The 13118-nt window shown below is 45.6% G+C and overlaps 1 protein-coding gene across 6 annotated transcripts in view; it reads left to right on the top strand.

Annotated features, from left to right (window-relative positions):
* The window catches only part of Mtmr1 (myotubularin related protein 1), an 86371-nt gene that overhangs the window by 65548 nt on the left and 7705 nt on the right, over nucleotides 1-13118 (top strand). For all 6 annotated transcript variants that reach the window (XM_023706277.1, XM_004646007.1, XM_023706278.1 and 3 more), the window contains 2 exons: nucleotides 6442-6534; nucleotides 12676-12789. In XM_023706277.1, the coding sequence (XP_023562045.1) occupies nucleotides 6442-6534; nucleotides 12676-12789 (207 nt within the window). The remainder of the gene's footprint in view (nucleotides 1-6441; nucleotides 6535-12675; nucleotides 12790-13118) is intronic.

The raw sequence follows: 13118 nt of genomic DNA, 5'->3' as shown, positions 1-13118 counted from the left end.
TCTTGACCCCACATTAGTCACAGCCCCTGGCCATGCCCTGCAACTGCCCTGGTCACAGTCTTCAGTGGAGTCTTCACCTTGTTCGGCTTGAGCGCTTGATGCTATTGATTCTCTCCCTTGTTGAACTTTCCTTGCTTGGCTTCTAGGTCTCTTCAGCCTTGGCACTTTCCCTTATTTCCAGGCCAGAATGTCAGGTTGCCCTGGGGCTCTGTTCCCCGATGCTTCCTCTTCTGTCCCTAGTGACCTCAGCCACTCCCATGGCTTCACACACATGTATTCCAGTCTGCCCCACCCCTCCACTGCCAGTGCTGTGCCCTTAATTCAGATGTAGCCATCTCCCTCTGGCAGTTTCCCAAGTAGCCTCTCTGTGACTTGTCCCCTTGCAATCTGCCATCCCCACTGTGGCTCAGCAGAGCATTCAAGAAAACAGGTCTGATGCTGCCACTGTCCCGTGTGACAACCCTCAATGCCTTCCAGTGGCCTACAGGATCGTGAGCAACTCAATAGTCTGGCCCTCAGCACCTGTCCTGCCTCAACTCTCCATTCTTCCTGACTCGCCACCGGAGCCTCAGCCATGCTTGGCTCCTTATGGCTCTCCTTAGTGTGCCCCATCAGGTGTACACTGCTTATAGTAAGCTCCTGGCCACCAGAAAACAAGCATCTCGCTGTCTTTTAGAGTTTATCTAAATGAGACCTCCACCATAACGGCCACTTCTGTGCCTTGCCCCTTGTGTCCTCCTCATCCCCACCCCAAGATAGCTCTCATATACCCCTATGCCCACACTATGCCCCTTGCACCCTTGGAAGCTGTTAAGGTTTGTGTCTAGTTGGCCCCCCAAAGCCTCATGCAGTCATGGGATGGGAACTTCCAGAGTTTGTGTTTAACTCATGATCCACTGGGATTATGTGTGACCCAAGGCTGGGATTATGGGTCTTAGTGCTGCTGAGATTATGGGCATGAGTACTTATCCTAGCCTGGGGCAGAGAGCCTGAATGTAATATAAGAGACAGAGAGACAGACTTTCGGTAGCCATTGCTCGTTGTTGTTGTTGTTGTTCTGCCACCATGAACTGCTGCTCTCTGCCCTGTGCCCCTCTGCCTTGGAGCCAGCTGAGGATGGACTCAACCCTCCAGTAACTGTGAGCTAAATAAACCTTTCCTTCCTTCATTTTGGGTGTTGGGTATTTGTCCCAGCAACGAGAGAAGAGTAACTAAGACGGAAGCCCTTACAGCACTTGCACCCTTGTTAAGCACAGTCACTGACTTGTCTGGGTATTCTAGGTACCGAGCCAAGGACTGAGCCTCTACTAGATTCCATGGAAAGACCTGAATTTCACGGGGCCAGATGGCCATGTCGCACACACTGCTAGAATTCACTGAGTAGCGCAATCAGTGCAGAACTATTCCCTAAGTGCCTTAAATACTAAAGAAGTTCTACAGATCACACAGAGGGAGTACAGAAGTAAGGGGCATGTCAGCTTCGACGGAAGTGTGGCACTTCCTTCAAAATGGCATTTCATACCATCCAGCAACTCCATTTACGGGTGCGTACCCTAAAGAAGTGAAGACAGGGATTCCAGCAGATGTTTGATCATTAGTACACATGGCGGCATCGCTCACAGTGGCCCGAGGGCGGGGGCTGCCCAGCTCTCCATCTGCAGATACAAGGCCAAGCACATTTGTCTGGCCATACCATGGAATGTTAGTCAGCCTCTACAAGAAAGGGGCACTGCTCCACGCCGCAGTGTGGACGCACTCTGAAGACGCCATGCTTAGCGAAGGCAGCCAGTTACGAAAGCCTCGGCACTGTGTGGTTTTTTACTTATATGAAGAAACTCGGAGGGTTAGACTCAGGGATAGAGAGTGAGGGGAAGAGGCGGGGGCAACGGCTGGTGGGGACAGTTTCAGTTTGAGAAAGTGAGCAGACTCCTGACATGGATGGTGGTAATGGTGAGGGTGTTTAAACCAGGGGCATCAAGCACGTTTTTGGAAAAGGTGTCATTATGGGGGTATATGATGCCCATGCTTTTTTTAGGGGTAGTTCTATTGATGAATTATTTTAATTTGATGAGTTTTATTAAACTATGTAGGAAGAAAATAAAATAATTTCTTAATATGTAATGATTGTGTAGAATAACTATGAACATTTTAAAATCAACTGTTTGCCTGCTTACAAAATCTAAAAAACCTTATTTCTGCAGCAGAAATAAATTCCTATGTGAAGTATAGTGAAAATACAGATAAACGCTGCCGCAGAAGTAGCCTTCGCTGCAGTGATCACATGTAAGGTGACCTTTAGACATGACACGAGCATGTTCCATACATAACTCACACTGACAGCAGCAAGCTTAGCATTCCTGCATGGTAGGCCATACTTGTCACCACTCTGGTCTTGCTATTTTGTCAGGAGCTTCCCATTATAGTGTATAGTGTATGCTTACCAGGAAAATGAAATATCAATAAAATAAAATAGCAGATATACACTGAGTGTTTGAATAAACATCATTTTCTACATCAACTGTTTGCTTACTGAATCTAAAAAACAGAAATCCCTACATGAGCTACAATGAAAATACAAACAGCCCTACCACCAAAATAATCTTTACTCCAATTGTCACACCTACAGCAGTTTTTGCACATGAAAACAACATGTTCCATACACAAGTACTGCTTGTGTTTGGTTTTCCTGACTTTTGGAGTAGGACACACTTGGCATCTTGCTGGTCTTCCTGTTTTCTTAGGGGGTTCTTGTGATGTTTCACCAGTCTGCTCCAGAATTCTTTTGTGCAGTTCTTTGGGCAGCTGCATATTTTTCTTCCTCTATTGCAATTGAACGTTTATCAATTCCAGTCCCATTCCTCTAAGAAAATTTCTCTGTGATCTTTTGTGCTTGTTATTTTCTTTGTAAGCTGTGAATTCTTTATGCCTGACATGTTTAGGATTGAGTAGAACTCAACCATTGCCCAGTGCTGTGTTTTGACTGACATCATAGTTGCTGCATAATTCGTCAAGGACATCTACGCTGCCTTTCATTTTGTGGCAAAGTGTTACCATTTCTGGCTTCATTTGTGTTGAGGACTCACTAGCAATGTGTTTGTTTTTGCTACCAGTTCAGGGTGGCTTTGAACGTGATCACTATGTAGTGCAGGCTGACCTTGAACTCACAGGATCCTACATCAAATGTTTGCTTACTGAAACAATCAATTACAACCTGCCTCAGCCTCCTGTGTGCTGGGATTACAGGTGTGCGGCCCCACAGCCGCCCAGCTTCGCTGCCTTAGCATCCTGGCGTACTGTCCATGGTATCGGTGTGCCTTTATTTTTCCATACCATATAGGAGGCCCATGGTATGTCTTCCTGAAGTCCAAAGATTGTACTCTACCTTCCTCTCCTGTGAACTTGCAACACTTTTTCAGGAATCTACACTTTGTTCTTGGGAAGAGTTCTTGTGCTGGTCCACTGGTGGTTTTGAAGCAAACATAACATCAATGGGTAACTAGTGAACCAGTTGTTGAATGTGACATTTAGGTTACTTTTTGAAATAGGTACAAATCTGTTCACAATGTCATACTGTTTATTACTGTACAAATAAAGACCTGATGGCCGAACTCCAGGAAAAATTTCTAAATTCAAGGAGTGAAATGTCTTTGCATCTCCCCAGGCATGTATTTTTACAGCATATTTGGAAGGGTTACTTGGCATATATTGCCAAAACCTTCAGCAACCATGAAATAATAAGTTGCTTGTCAGATGTCACGTATTCAGATAGTATTATGAATTGCTTGACAGTTCAAAACAAAGCTTTCATAAATGAGTGAATAGAAGCCGAATTGTTGGAGGGTTTTCTTTTCTTTTTTTCCCCATGGCAGATCTTTTTGTCATTAAAATGTGGACAATTTTAAAAGAAAGCAAGTCTCTTGAATATCATTATCGCTGTAAAAATCTCAACACCACACCTGTCATTTCTCCATAAATCTTTTAGATTCCGACGATTAGAATGATAAAGCCCAGCTATGAAGGCTTTTAGTTCAGCTAGTGAGGTGTCATAATAAGTATGTTTTTGAATATTACTATTGATATGTGTAGGAGGTTTTACTTGTATTTCATTAGTAGTGTATTTTAAAACATCTTGTAGCACCTTGTCTGTTACAAACAATGGCTCCATTGAATTGCATCAGATAGGTTTCATCCTGGCAAGAACCTAGCAACATTTTCTGACCTAGTTTTAACATTAGATCATCTAGGTAGGTACACATGACCATTTTGTAGCATTTTGTCAGAGCTGGGTATTCCATTGCCATTTAAATGTAGGTGCGTGAATTCAGCAAAATAATCCACTATAGTCCAGGAGTCTATAATAGTACTGAGTTATCCATAGGACTGGCAATGTCAGAAGTTGTTGGCTTTTGCAGCTCAGCATATTAATATAGCTTTAGTTTTTTTATCCCATGATTATACTTTTCTTACTTTTCTTAAAGCAAGACCTATATAACAAGACATGTAACTTTTGTATCTGCAAACGTCAGTCAAATCATTTTGTAGCATTTTGACTAATCAATTATTTACTTACATTGCACTTTTCTTCCCCATCTGAATCAAAATCTTCATTCTGTATTTCTCTGTCATATATTGCCAACTACCTTGGTTTACATGATTGAGTCATTGTGACTGAATGACCTGATGACTTGCTTTTGTCCTCCTTCCAAGATTGTAGAAGCAGATTTTCATGTCACTATACTGAATTGGGCTAATTCTACAAGAAAAATAAGAAAACATGTGATGAAGAATTATAAATACACAAAAACATAACGTGGTGTATGCAGAGTGGGGGAAAAAGCTCATCCTGTGACACTTTTGACACACATGCACTGTACCAAATGGATGCACACAAGGACTGCTTCTTGTATCAGAGATTTTTTTTATGTATTAAGTACAGGGTCTACAAGGTCTCACTACACAGATAGGACTTGTAGTGATCCTCCTGTTTTTCAGCCTCCCAAGCGCGGGGATTACAGGCACACGCCACCACACCCAGTCTCAGTCTCTGCCTTAACACACCCCAGGGGTGGGGCCGGCACACCATGCCAGGGATCGAACCTCAGTCCCTGCACCTGCTTAAGCAGGGGCTTTAGTCTGCTGAGTTATCTGGCCAGCCCAGGATTGCTTCTTGTATTCTCCCAGTGCAGCTACTGAGATGTACAGCTGGCTACTATTCTGCTAAAGCACATATTTTCATTAGAAAAATATAGTCAGGGTCTTTTTTACCAATCATAATCCCCTTGGGTAGCCACTAAACTGTGTACTTTTATATATTAAGTGACTAAATGATTAAAATGCATGTGTGTGTGTGTGTGTGTATACATGCATCCACTGCACATATGTACAGTGTATGTAGTGTGTGTATATGCAGGGATGCACTGTTGCTCTCAGCTGTTAACCCTGACCTGCTCAGTTCCCGTCTCTGTGTCTTCCCTGGAAGCAATCTCATGACTCAAGTCCTTCTCACTCTCTGTGTGTTGCTGTGCTGATTGCATTCTGTCCTCATGGGTTTTTCCCCAGGTATGCTTTTGTTTAGCTGTCAGGTCATTAGGAGCTTCTCTCTTTTTCTTTTTTTTTTTTTTTTTTTTTTTTTTTTTTTTTTTTTTTGAACCAGGGATTGAACTTAGGTCCTTGGGCTTGCCAGGGAAGTGCTTATTCTACTGAGCCATCTCCCCAGCAGGAGCTTCTCTCAAACCCTTACGCCTTCAGCTGTCATTTTACCTGTGACATTTTTGGTGTGGTTGGCAATCCTGTTCATGAGGTTAAGGATGTTACCTTTTGGTACAGGTCACTAATACAAATATCAGCTCTTACAAGAGACAACATTAGGCTTCCTTACACAGGGACTCTACCCTATTAGCATTTCAAGAGTGAGCTTTTGGCCTGCTCTGAGTCATGCAGAATTGGTTAAAAATCTGTAGGTTGCTAATCGCAATTCTGATTGTGTAGGCTTCCTGAACTTTGTGGAAGATAGCAAAATGTGATTATACTCATGGACAAAATGACGGTCATGATCTGCTTTGCACATTGCTCGCTGGTGCTTTTGCACTGCTCCTGTGTGCTCGCACTGCCTACTCCTGTGTGGAGAAGCCGGCTAGCCAGTTGCTTATTGTTTCTTGATGTCAGCTTTAGAAAGACATCAACATGTAAAAATATAGTAAGCAGAAATTTGGTTTCCTAACGGAAATGAAAGTCGATCCAATTTGATGAGCATTTTTGAGTGCTTCTTTTTTTTAGCACTGGGAACTGAACTCAGGGCCTGTGCACGCTAGGCCAGTGCTCCAGCCCTCCGCTACATCCCCAGCCGATAGACTTGATGAGGTCTACAGCACTCTTGCCACCAGGACTCTTCAGGAGAAGCATAGAACTCCAGAAGACATTTAACCTTGTGTTTCTTTTCAGCGAGTGGGCCATGGCGATGGCAACCATGCAGATGCTGACCGATCGCCCATATTCCTTCAGTTTATCGATTGTGTTTGGCAAATGACAAGACAGGTGAGAAATCTCAAGTATATTTCTGACCTATGGACTTCTCAATTCAAATACATCTTAAAGTTGCAGATTAGATAAACACGCAGTCAGCTTTTCACTGCTGTAACAGAATACCTGGGAAAATCAACTTAAAGGACAAAAGGGTTATTTCCAAGGTTTTGGAGTGTGGCCAGCTGGCTCCATTGCTTCGAGGCCTGTGGCCAGGCAGACATGGCGGCAGGGCATGACATCCTCAAGAAGCAGAGGCTGGAGAGAAAGGGACTAGGAGCAGGTCCCCAGGCGTAGCCCCACGAGCCGCTCCATTCAGCTGGGGCCCACACTCTTGTTTCTGTCGTCTCGCAGTCATGCCAGCAGGTTGTGCTTTCATCAGTGCCAAGCCACCAGTGATCAAGGGAGAGCCCCACGAGGCAGCTGCTGTCCCAGAGCTCAGCAGCAGCAGTGGGTCTTGGGGAATATGTTAGATCTCAGCCACAATAGTAAGCTTTCATTCACTGTTGTTTAATTCAAAAAGAAGGTTTATCTGTATGTAATACCGCTTCTATTATTTAGTACACTTTGATTCTACGTCACTTAGAAATATAAGCAGAAAATTAGAAACCATCAGTTTCAAGGCCACCCAAAGTTTCTTTCTTGTCAAGCCTCCTGTCAAGCCGCTGTACAAGGCAAGGCTCTACTCTAGTGAGTTCTGCTGTGGTTCCCTTGTTGTGTCAGCTTAGGGAAACCTGCTCAGTGTCAGCTAAGGAGCCCACTGCGCTAGACCAGCCCTGCCAAGACTGCTGAGCACACAGTCCTGAAGTTCTCCACCAGAGAATACGTACATGTGAACACAGGCATGTGTGCGCATGCACACATGCACACACATGCGCGCACACACACACACCCTGGGCTGAGTACAGTGGGCCCAGGGTACAGTTGGTGCTGCTGGATTTCAGACAAGAGCACTGCAAGGGTCTGGAAAACACAGATCTGTCTTCAGAATTAAGAGGATTAAGGAGCTTCTCTTAGCCACAATAGATACCACGGAGTGCTCAGGCCCTCACTCGGAACTCTTTTCTTTTTTCTTTTCTTTCTTTTCTTTCTTTTTTTCTTTTTTTGGCAGAACCAGAGATTGAACTCAGGCCCTTGTGCTGGCCAGGCAAGCGCTTATTCTACTGAGCTATCTGCCCCCATCTCACTAGGAACTGACCCTTTCATTCATTCATTCATTCATTCATTCATTCATCTTCTTGAGACAGAGTCTTGCTGTGCAGGTTAGGCTGACCTTGAGTTCACTTTGTAGCCTAGGCTGGTCTCAAACTTGCAGCAATCATCCTGCCTCAGCCTCCTGAGTGCTAGAATTGATCCTTACATTTAGACCCAGTTGCAGTGCAGCAACTGGGGTTCATGTTGCCTGAGAACCAGGTCACAGTGGGTTGAAAATAGCCACATAGGCAAATGGCTGGTCTCAAGGGGAGGCATGCCACCTGTACAAGTGGCAGGTAACAGCACATACAAGCTGAGAAGGCTGGCCAGAAATCCTGCTGTGTTATGTTCCCCATACTTCCAGCTTTTTGGAATGATGCTGAGCCAGTAACGGAGTTACATGATTAACACCTTTAGATTAAACAGGAAATGCATTTTAGAATAATTGCATAAAAAGGCTGAATGCAAAAATAATTATGTCTTTAATGAGGTAAATACCATTTTAAAACTCTAATGAGGTAAATGCTATTTTTGTGGATGAGAATTAGTGTATTCTTCCCAAATGCTTTGGGGTGTGTGTGTGTGTGTGTGTGTGTGTGTGTGTAATTTTTAGCTTAATTACTGGGTTGATGCTTATAAAGTGCTTATGCTAGGTTCCTTTATCACTAGTGTCGAGGAAATGACACATCTCAGAGATGTCTTCTAGGTGGAGCTCACTTTGCATTTTGAGTCTGTTGTAAGAGCCAGCCTCTTCAGTTTATTGGGGATGAGAAGCGGCTGCCTGCTCGACGCAGCCCCCTGGTGCTTTGGCATAATGCTAATGCCTTTAGAATTATTTATTACCCTTAGGCAGTCTCACTTTTGGCAGACCAGAAAGAACCACTGAGTAGAGCAATTATGTTACTGTGGCTAAAGTAGTACAATCAGTAATAGAACAGGAGTTGGGGGAAAATAGACAACTGGAAGACAAGGCGGAGATTAGAGGCAAGGCTAGAGGGAAAGGGAAGTCCAGGTGAATTTGGGGAGACTGGTAAAGACAGGAAAAGAGAAGGACGAAACAGCAAGAACAGAGAACAGCAGACAACTGAAGGTGTTCATACATAAAAGCAACAAGAAACAAGGAAAAAATGAGTCCACTTCCAGGTGCGTCTCTGCTGTCCCTGGTAGACAGAGCGGATGGACGGCGGAGCCCAGATATGTGTTGCTTTACGCTGTAGTAGTGGCCCACCCCAGCAAGCCCGCGCCTTTAGGTTCTCTGACGTTCATGCTGATTTCTGGCTGTGAAGTTCACCCTTGGTTTGTTCAGCCTGTAGCACTGTGTGCACCCCCTGCCAGCCTGAATTCAGCTCCCTGCTGGCTTCCCCTGCCCCTTGACCTCCTACTTGCACTCAGCTCTGCCTCACCTTGACACTGGACGTCGCTAGGTGGGGTTGGGCACAGCTGCTGTCATTTCAAGCCCAGTTGCCCCTCACCAAATGGCTTACAGCCAGTCACCCTCCTCTCTTGGGGGACATCAGAATGCCAATAACTCACAGGCTGCTGCAGTATGCTGCCGCAAGGGGCGCATTTCTCCTTGGAGGCCTCAGGGACTGCCAGAAGTCATTGTATGTCTGCGAGTCCAACAGCCCCTCATACGCAGGAGGCGGGCGCTTGCCACCTCTGTCTTTTGTGTTTTGTCCCCGCTCTTCACTCTCCCCGTGGGCTTCAGTTATTGCTTCAGGATCTCCAAGGGGGCTCTCCAGGACCCACTTCTCTCCTGTTCCTCATGCTGCTGCATGCTAGCATCTAGACACCAAATCTCGGAGAGGCTGCTTCTCTATTTAACACTCTGCCATCTTCCCAGAAGTCCATCCCAGTACTCAATTTCTATGTGTACAGGCCTACGTCCTAACCGGTTCACGCAAGAACACCAGTCATACTGATTTTGGACTCACTCACCATTTTAAACTTAGTTACCTATTTAGAGACCTTAGCTCCTAGACAGGAAAGCACTGCTTTTCTTTTTCTCAGCAGCATTATGAAACAAGAACAGGGCGTACAGGCACATACCTGTCATCCTGGCACTCTGGGACACTGAAGCAGGAAGATCACAGTTTTGAGAGTAGCCTGGGCAATTTAGTGACTTAACAAGACCAGTTTGGAGAGGTTTCACTCTATAGCGAGCTGGTTCCAAGGCAGGGTGGCATGGCAGAGGAGCCTCGTACAGGAGAAACACTCTTAGAGGCATGGCAGGCCAAAAGCAGGGAGCAGCAGTCCTGGGATCCCAGCACTCAGGAGGCTGAGGCAGGAGGGGTGCTGTGAATTTGATGTCAGCCTGGGCTGCATAAGTGAATTCAAGGCCAGCCTGAACTACATAGTAAGACCTTATCTCAAACAAACAAACACGGCAAGCAGCAGGTGTGGGGGTTGGGCATGGGTATATGGGTAAAGGAGCACCTTCAAGCTTATTTCCATTCTTCATGTTGCTTAGTGCCTGTTTTTGTGTCCATTTATTGTTTATTGGATTTTAAGAAAGAAAATAGAGGTTTACATTAGAATACTTCAGGTGCCTCTCACCTGAGATGCTGTTCGTGAAACCCACCACCTTAGGATTTCAACTTGTGAATTTTGAGGACCCAAATAGTCCATAGCACTCATATGATCTTAAAACTATGTCAGTAATTTGCTGATTTGTCTGTAAATGTTTATTCTTAAATGTTTGAAAATAGAATATAAGGGCCGGCCAAATAGCTCAGCAGATTGAAGCACCTGCAAGCAGGAGTAGGGGCTAGGGTTCGATCCCCAGGCCTGTTTTGTTGGCCTTGCCCCCGGGCGTTGTTGGGTTGGCATTTGGGCTTGGTTTTGTTGTTTTGCCTTTTTGTTCCCGGTTTTTTGGGGGGTTTTAGGCGGGGGGTTCCTTCCAGTTCCATTTTGTTGTTCGGCCCTTGGCCCCCTTTTGGCCCTTTCCTTAAATTCCAAAAAAAAGAAGAAAAGAAAATAGAATGTAAGATAAAACGCTGTATTTTCATCCCTTTCCTTGATTTTTAAATGTTCAGGCTATGAAAACATTATACAGCTATTCAAATTAATAAATTGTGTGGTGCCAAGAATTTTATCCAGAGGGCATAACTACATAGCAGACGGCAGTGGTGCAAGAATGGTCAAGGTGCACCTGGCCCAGAGCCAGCAGGAGTGGGCAGCCACTGCTGAGGCCATCAGGGGCAGTCTCGGAGGCCCGGGACCGGTGGCTGTTCACATTTCATCTACAGACAGTATGTTGTTGGTCTAGGTCATCAAAGAAGGAGAACACCAGTAAGAACATTGCCATAGCTGGTTTCCAGAGGTTGGCCGAGCAGGTGTTCTGTTGGTGCTCTTAAGAAGAGAATTACGTATTTCTATGAGACAAGCTCCTAAGGAGGACAGTGTCTCAGTACTTTTCTCTCATTGCTGGAACAGAATATCTGACACCCAAAATGAAGGAAGGAAAGGTTTATATAGCTCTCAGTCTGTGGAGGTTTCAGTCTATGCTCAGCTGGTTCCAAGGCAGAGCGGCACAGGGCTCAGGGCAGCAGCTCATGGTGGTGGGCAACAGCAAGGGCAGAAAGGAAGGAGCAGCAGAGAGCAAGCGTCTCCCTTTCTTACGTTGTGTTCAGGCTGTGTGCCCCAGGGCGGGTGTAGCACTCACACCGTAACCCCAGCATTGGATCACGAGTTAATCACACACTCCAGAGCCCGCCCCTTGACTACATGGGGACCCCCAGACACAAACCGTAACTGAGGAGCCCACTATTTCTTCAGTGCAGCTGTGAGTAGAACAGCTGGGTGAGGAAACCCAATTCCAAGTGGACTTGGGACAGTCCTGTTTTTTCTAACAGCAAAGCCTGTAGCTCACCTAGTAATGGAGAAAAGCTCGGCCGGAAAAGTTAACTTGTCTATCCCTGATCCTGGCTCTCATTTAGAGGTTCAGAGTTAGTCACGACAGTATGCAAATCTCACTCTGGCTGGAGAATAGGTCTTTACATAAGTGACTTAAGGGCAGACGCCCTGGGTGATTCTACTGGGTTCTGTTCTAAGTGGCTTTGCTTCACTCAGTAGGTGATGAGTATTTCACTGTGCTTTAAAATGAGGAAGCTGGCAGTGGCAGGCACTTGGCACATGCCTGCTGTGGGTTATTATTACTTCCAGATGGTCCTGGCTACTAAATGCCAGCTACTGGTTGGAACCTGTGGACAGTGCTCACAGCCTTCATGGGGAGTCCGCAAAAGCCCATCATGCAAGACCTAAAACAGTTGCGATGGTCCTGTGGTTTCGTTCCTTCCTCTGTTAATATATTGAATTAGAAAGGTTAATTTGTAAAATTTATTTTCAAATGTCAAATAGCCTTGCCTTCCTGAGGCCGAGCCCACGTGGTTTTGTCACATTGCTCTTTCTATTCTTCAGGCTCAGTGTGCTCATGTGTTGGTAAGGATTCAAGATCCACAATTTATGTAATACACAAAGCTACTGAGATCTGCTTTCTCTTCCTGAGTTGCTTTTGGCTCTGTGGCTGCTGTGCCTCTAGGCGGGAAACTGGAACAGTACTAATGTTCCCTCAGTTAGTTCCTTTTCCCGGGGTCCCAGCCCTACGTTGCCTGTGGCCAGTGTCTGAAAACATTCACTTCATATAGTTTAGCCAGCTTTCTAGTTCTTTCTGGCAGAAGAGTGAATCTCGCTCTGCTCTGCCTGATGAGAACTGGAAGGTACAGAAACATCTCGGGTGTTGAAGAGCGCAGCACCTCGTGCTGCCTCCCGCTGCTCCTCAGCCAGGTCTGTCAGCTTTGACTTGGAGCTGTAGATAAGTTGTGTGGGGTGCAGTCTGCCTTTGAATCTTCGAGTACCTTCCAGATTGTAGTTTAGCACTAGCTGCCATTTGCAGAAACATGCTATGACTCTGTTTTAGAAATTCCACTTTAAAACTAAAATTTGTTTTTCTCTCCACTTAAGTTTCCTTCAGCATTCGAGTTTAATGAACTGTTCTTGATTACAATTTTGGATCACCTTTATAGCTGTCTCTTTGGGACCTTTTTGTGCAACTGTGAGCAAGAGCGCTTCAAAGAGGTAAGAAGTTTTTCCTTCCCCTCCGGCTCCGGCGCCTCTCCCAGTAAGGGCTTCTGTAGACGGCGGCCTGGACTGCGGAAGACCTGGCGTCTGCACCTGCTGCTCCCTGGATGCGGGGCGTGGGCATCTCCCTCCTGGGGTGCCGACAGCTCCAGCACAAGTGTCCTTCTGGGGCTGGGAGCCGTGAGCCCACAGCGCTCTAGAGACTAGGACAGAAGGCATGCTATCGAGGGCCCGGTGTGGGAACCTGTTTGCTTCTTCATGAAAAGAGGGGGAAAAAGATCAATTTCATGGTGTGTGTGTTATAGCTAAATAAACACACTTAGAAT

Source organism: Octodon degus, unplaced genomic scaffold (assembly GCF_000260255.1).
Source record: "Octodon degus isolate 3935 unplaced genomic scaffold, OctDeg1.0 scaffold00249, whole genome shotgun sequence".
Lineage (NCBI taxonomy): Eukaryota > Metazoa > Chordata > Mammalia > Rodentia > Octodontidae > Octodon > Octodon degus.
Note: the sequence above shows the minus strand (reverse complement) of the source record. Positions and strands in the feature narration are given on the sequence as shown.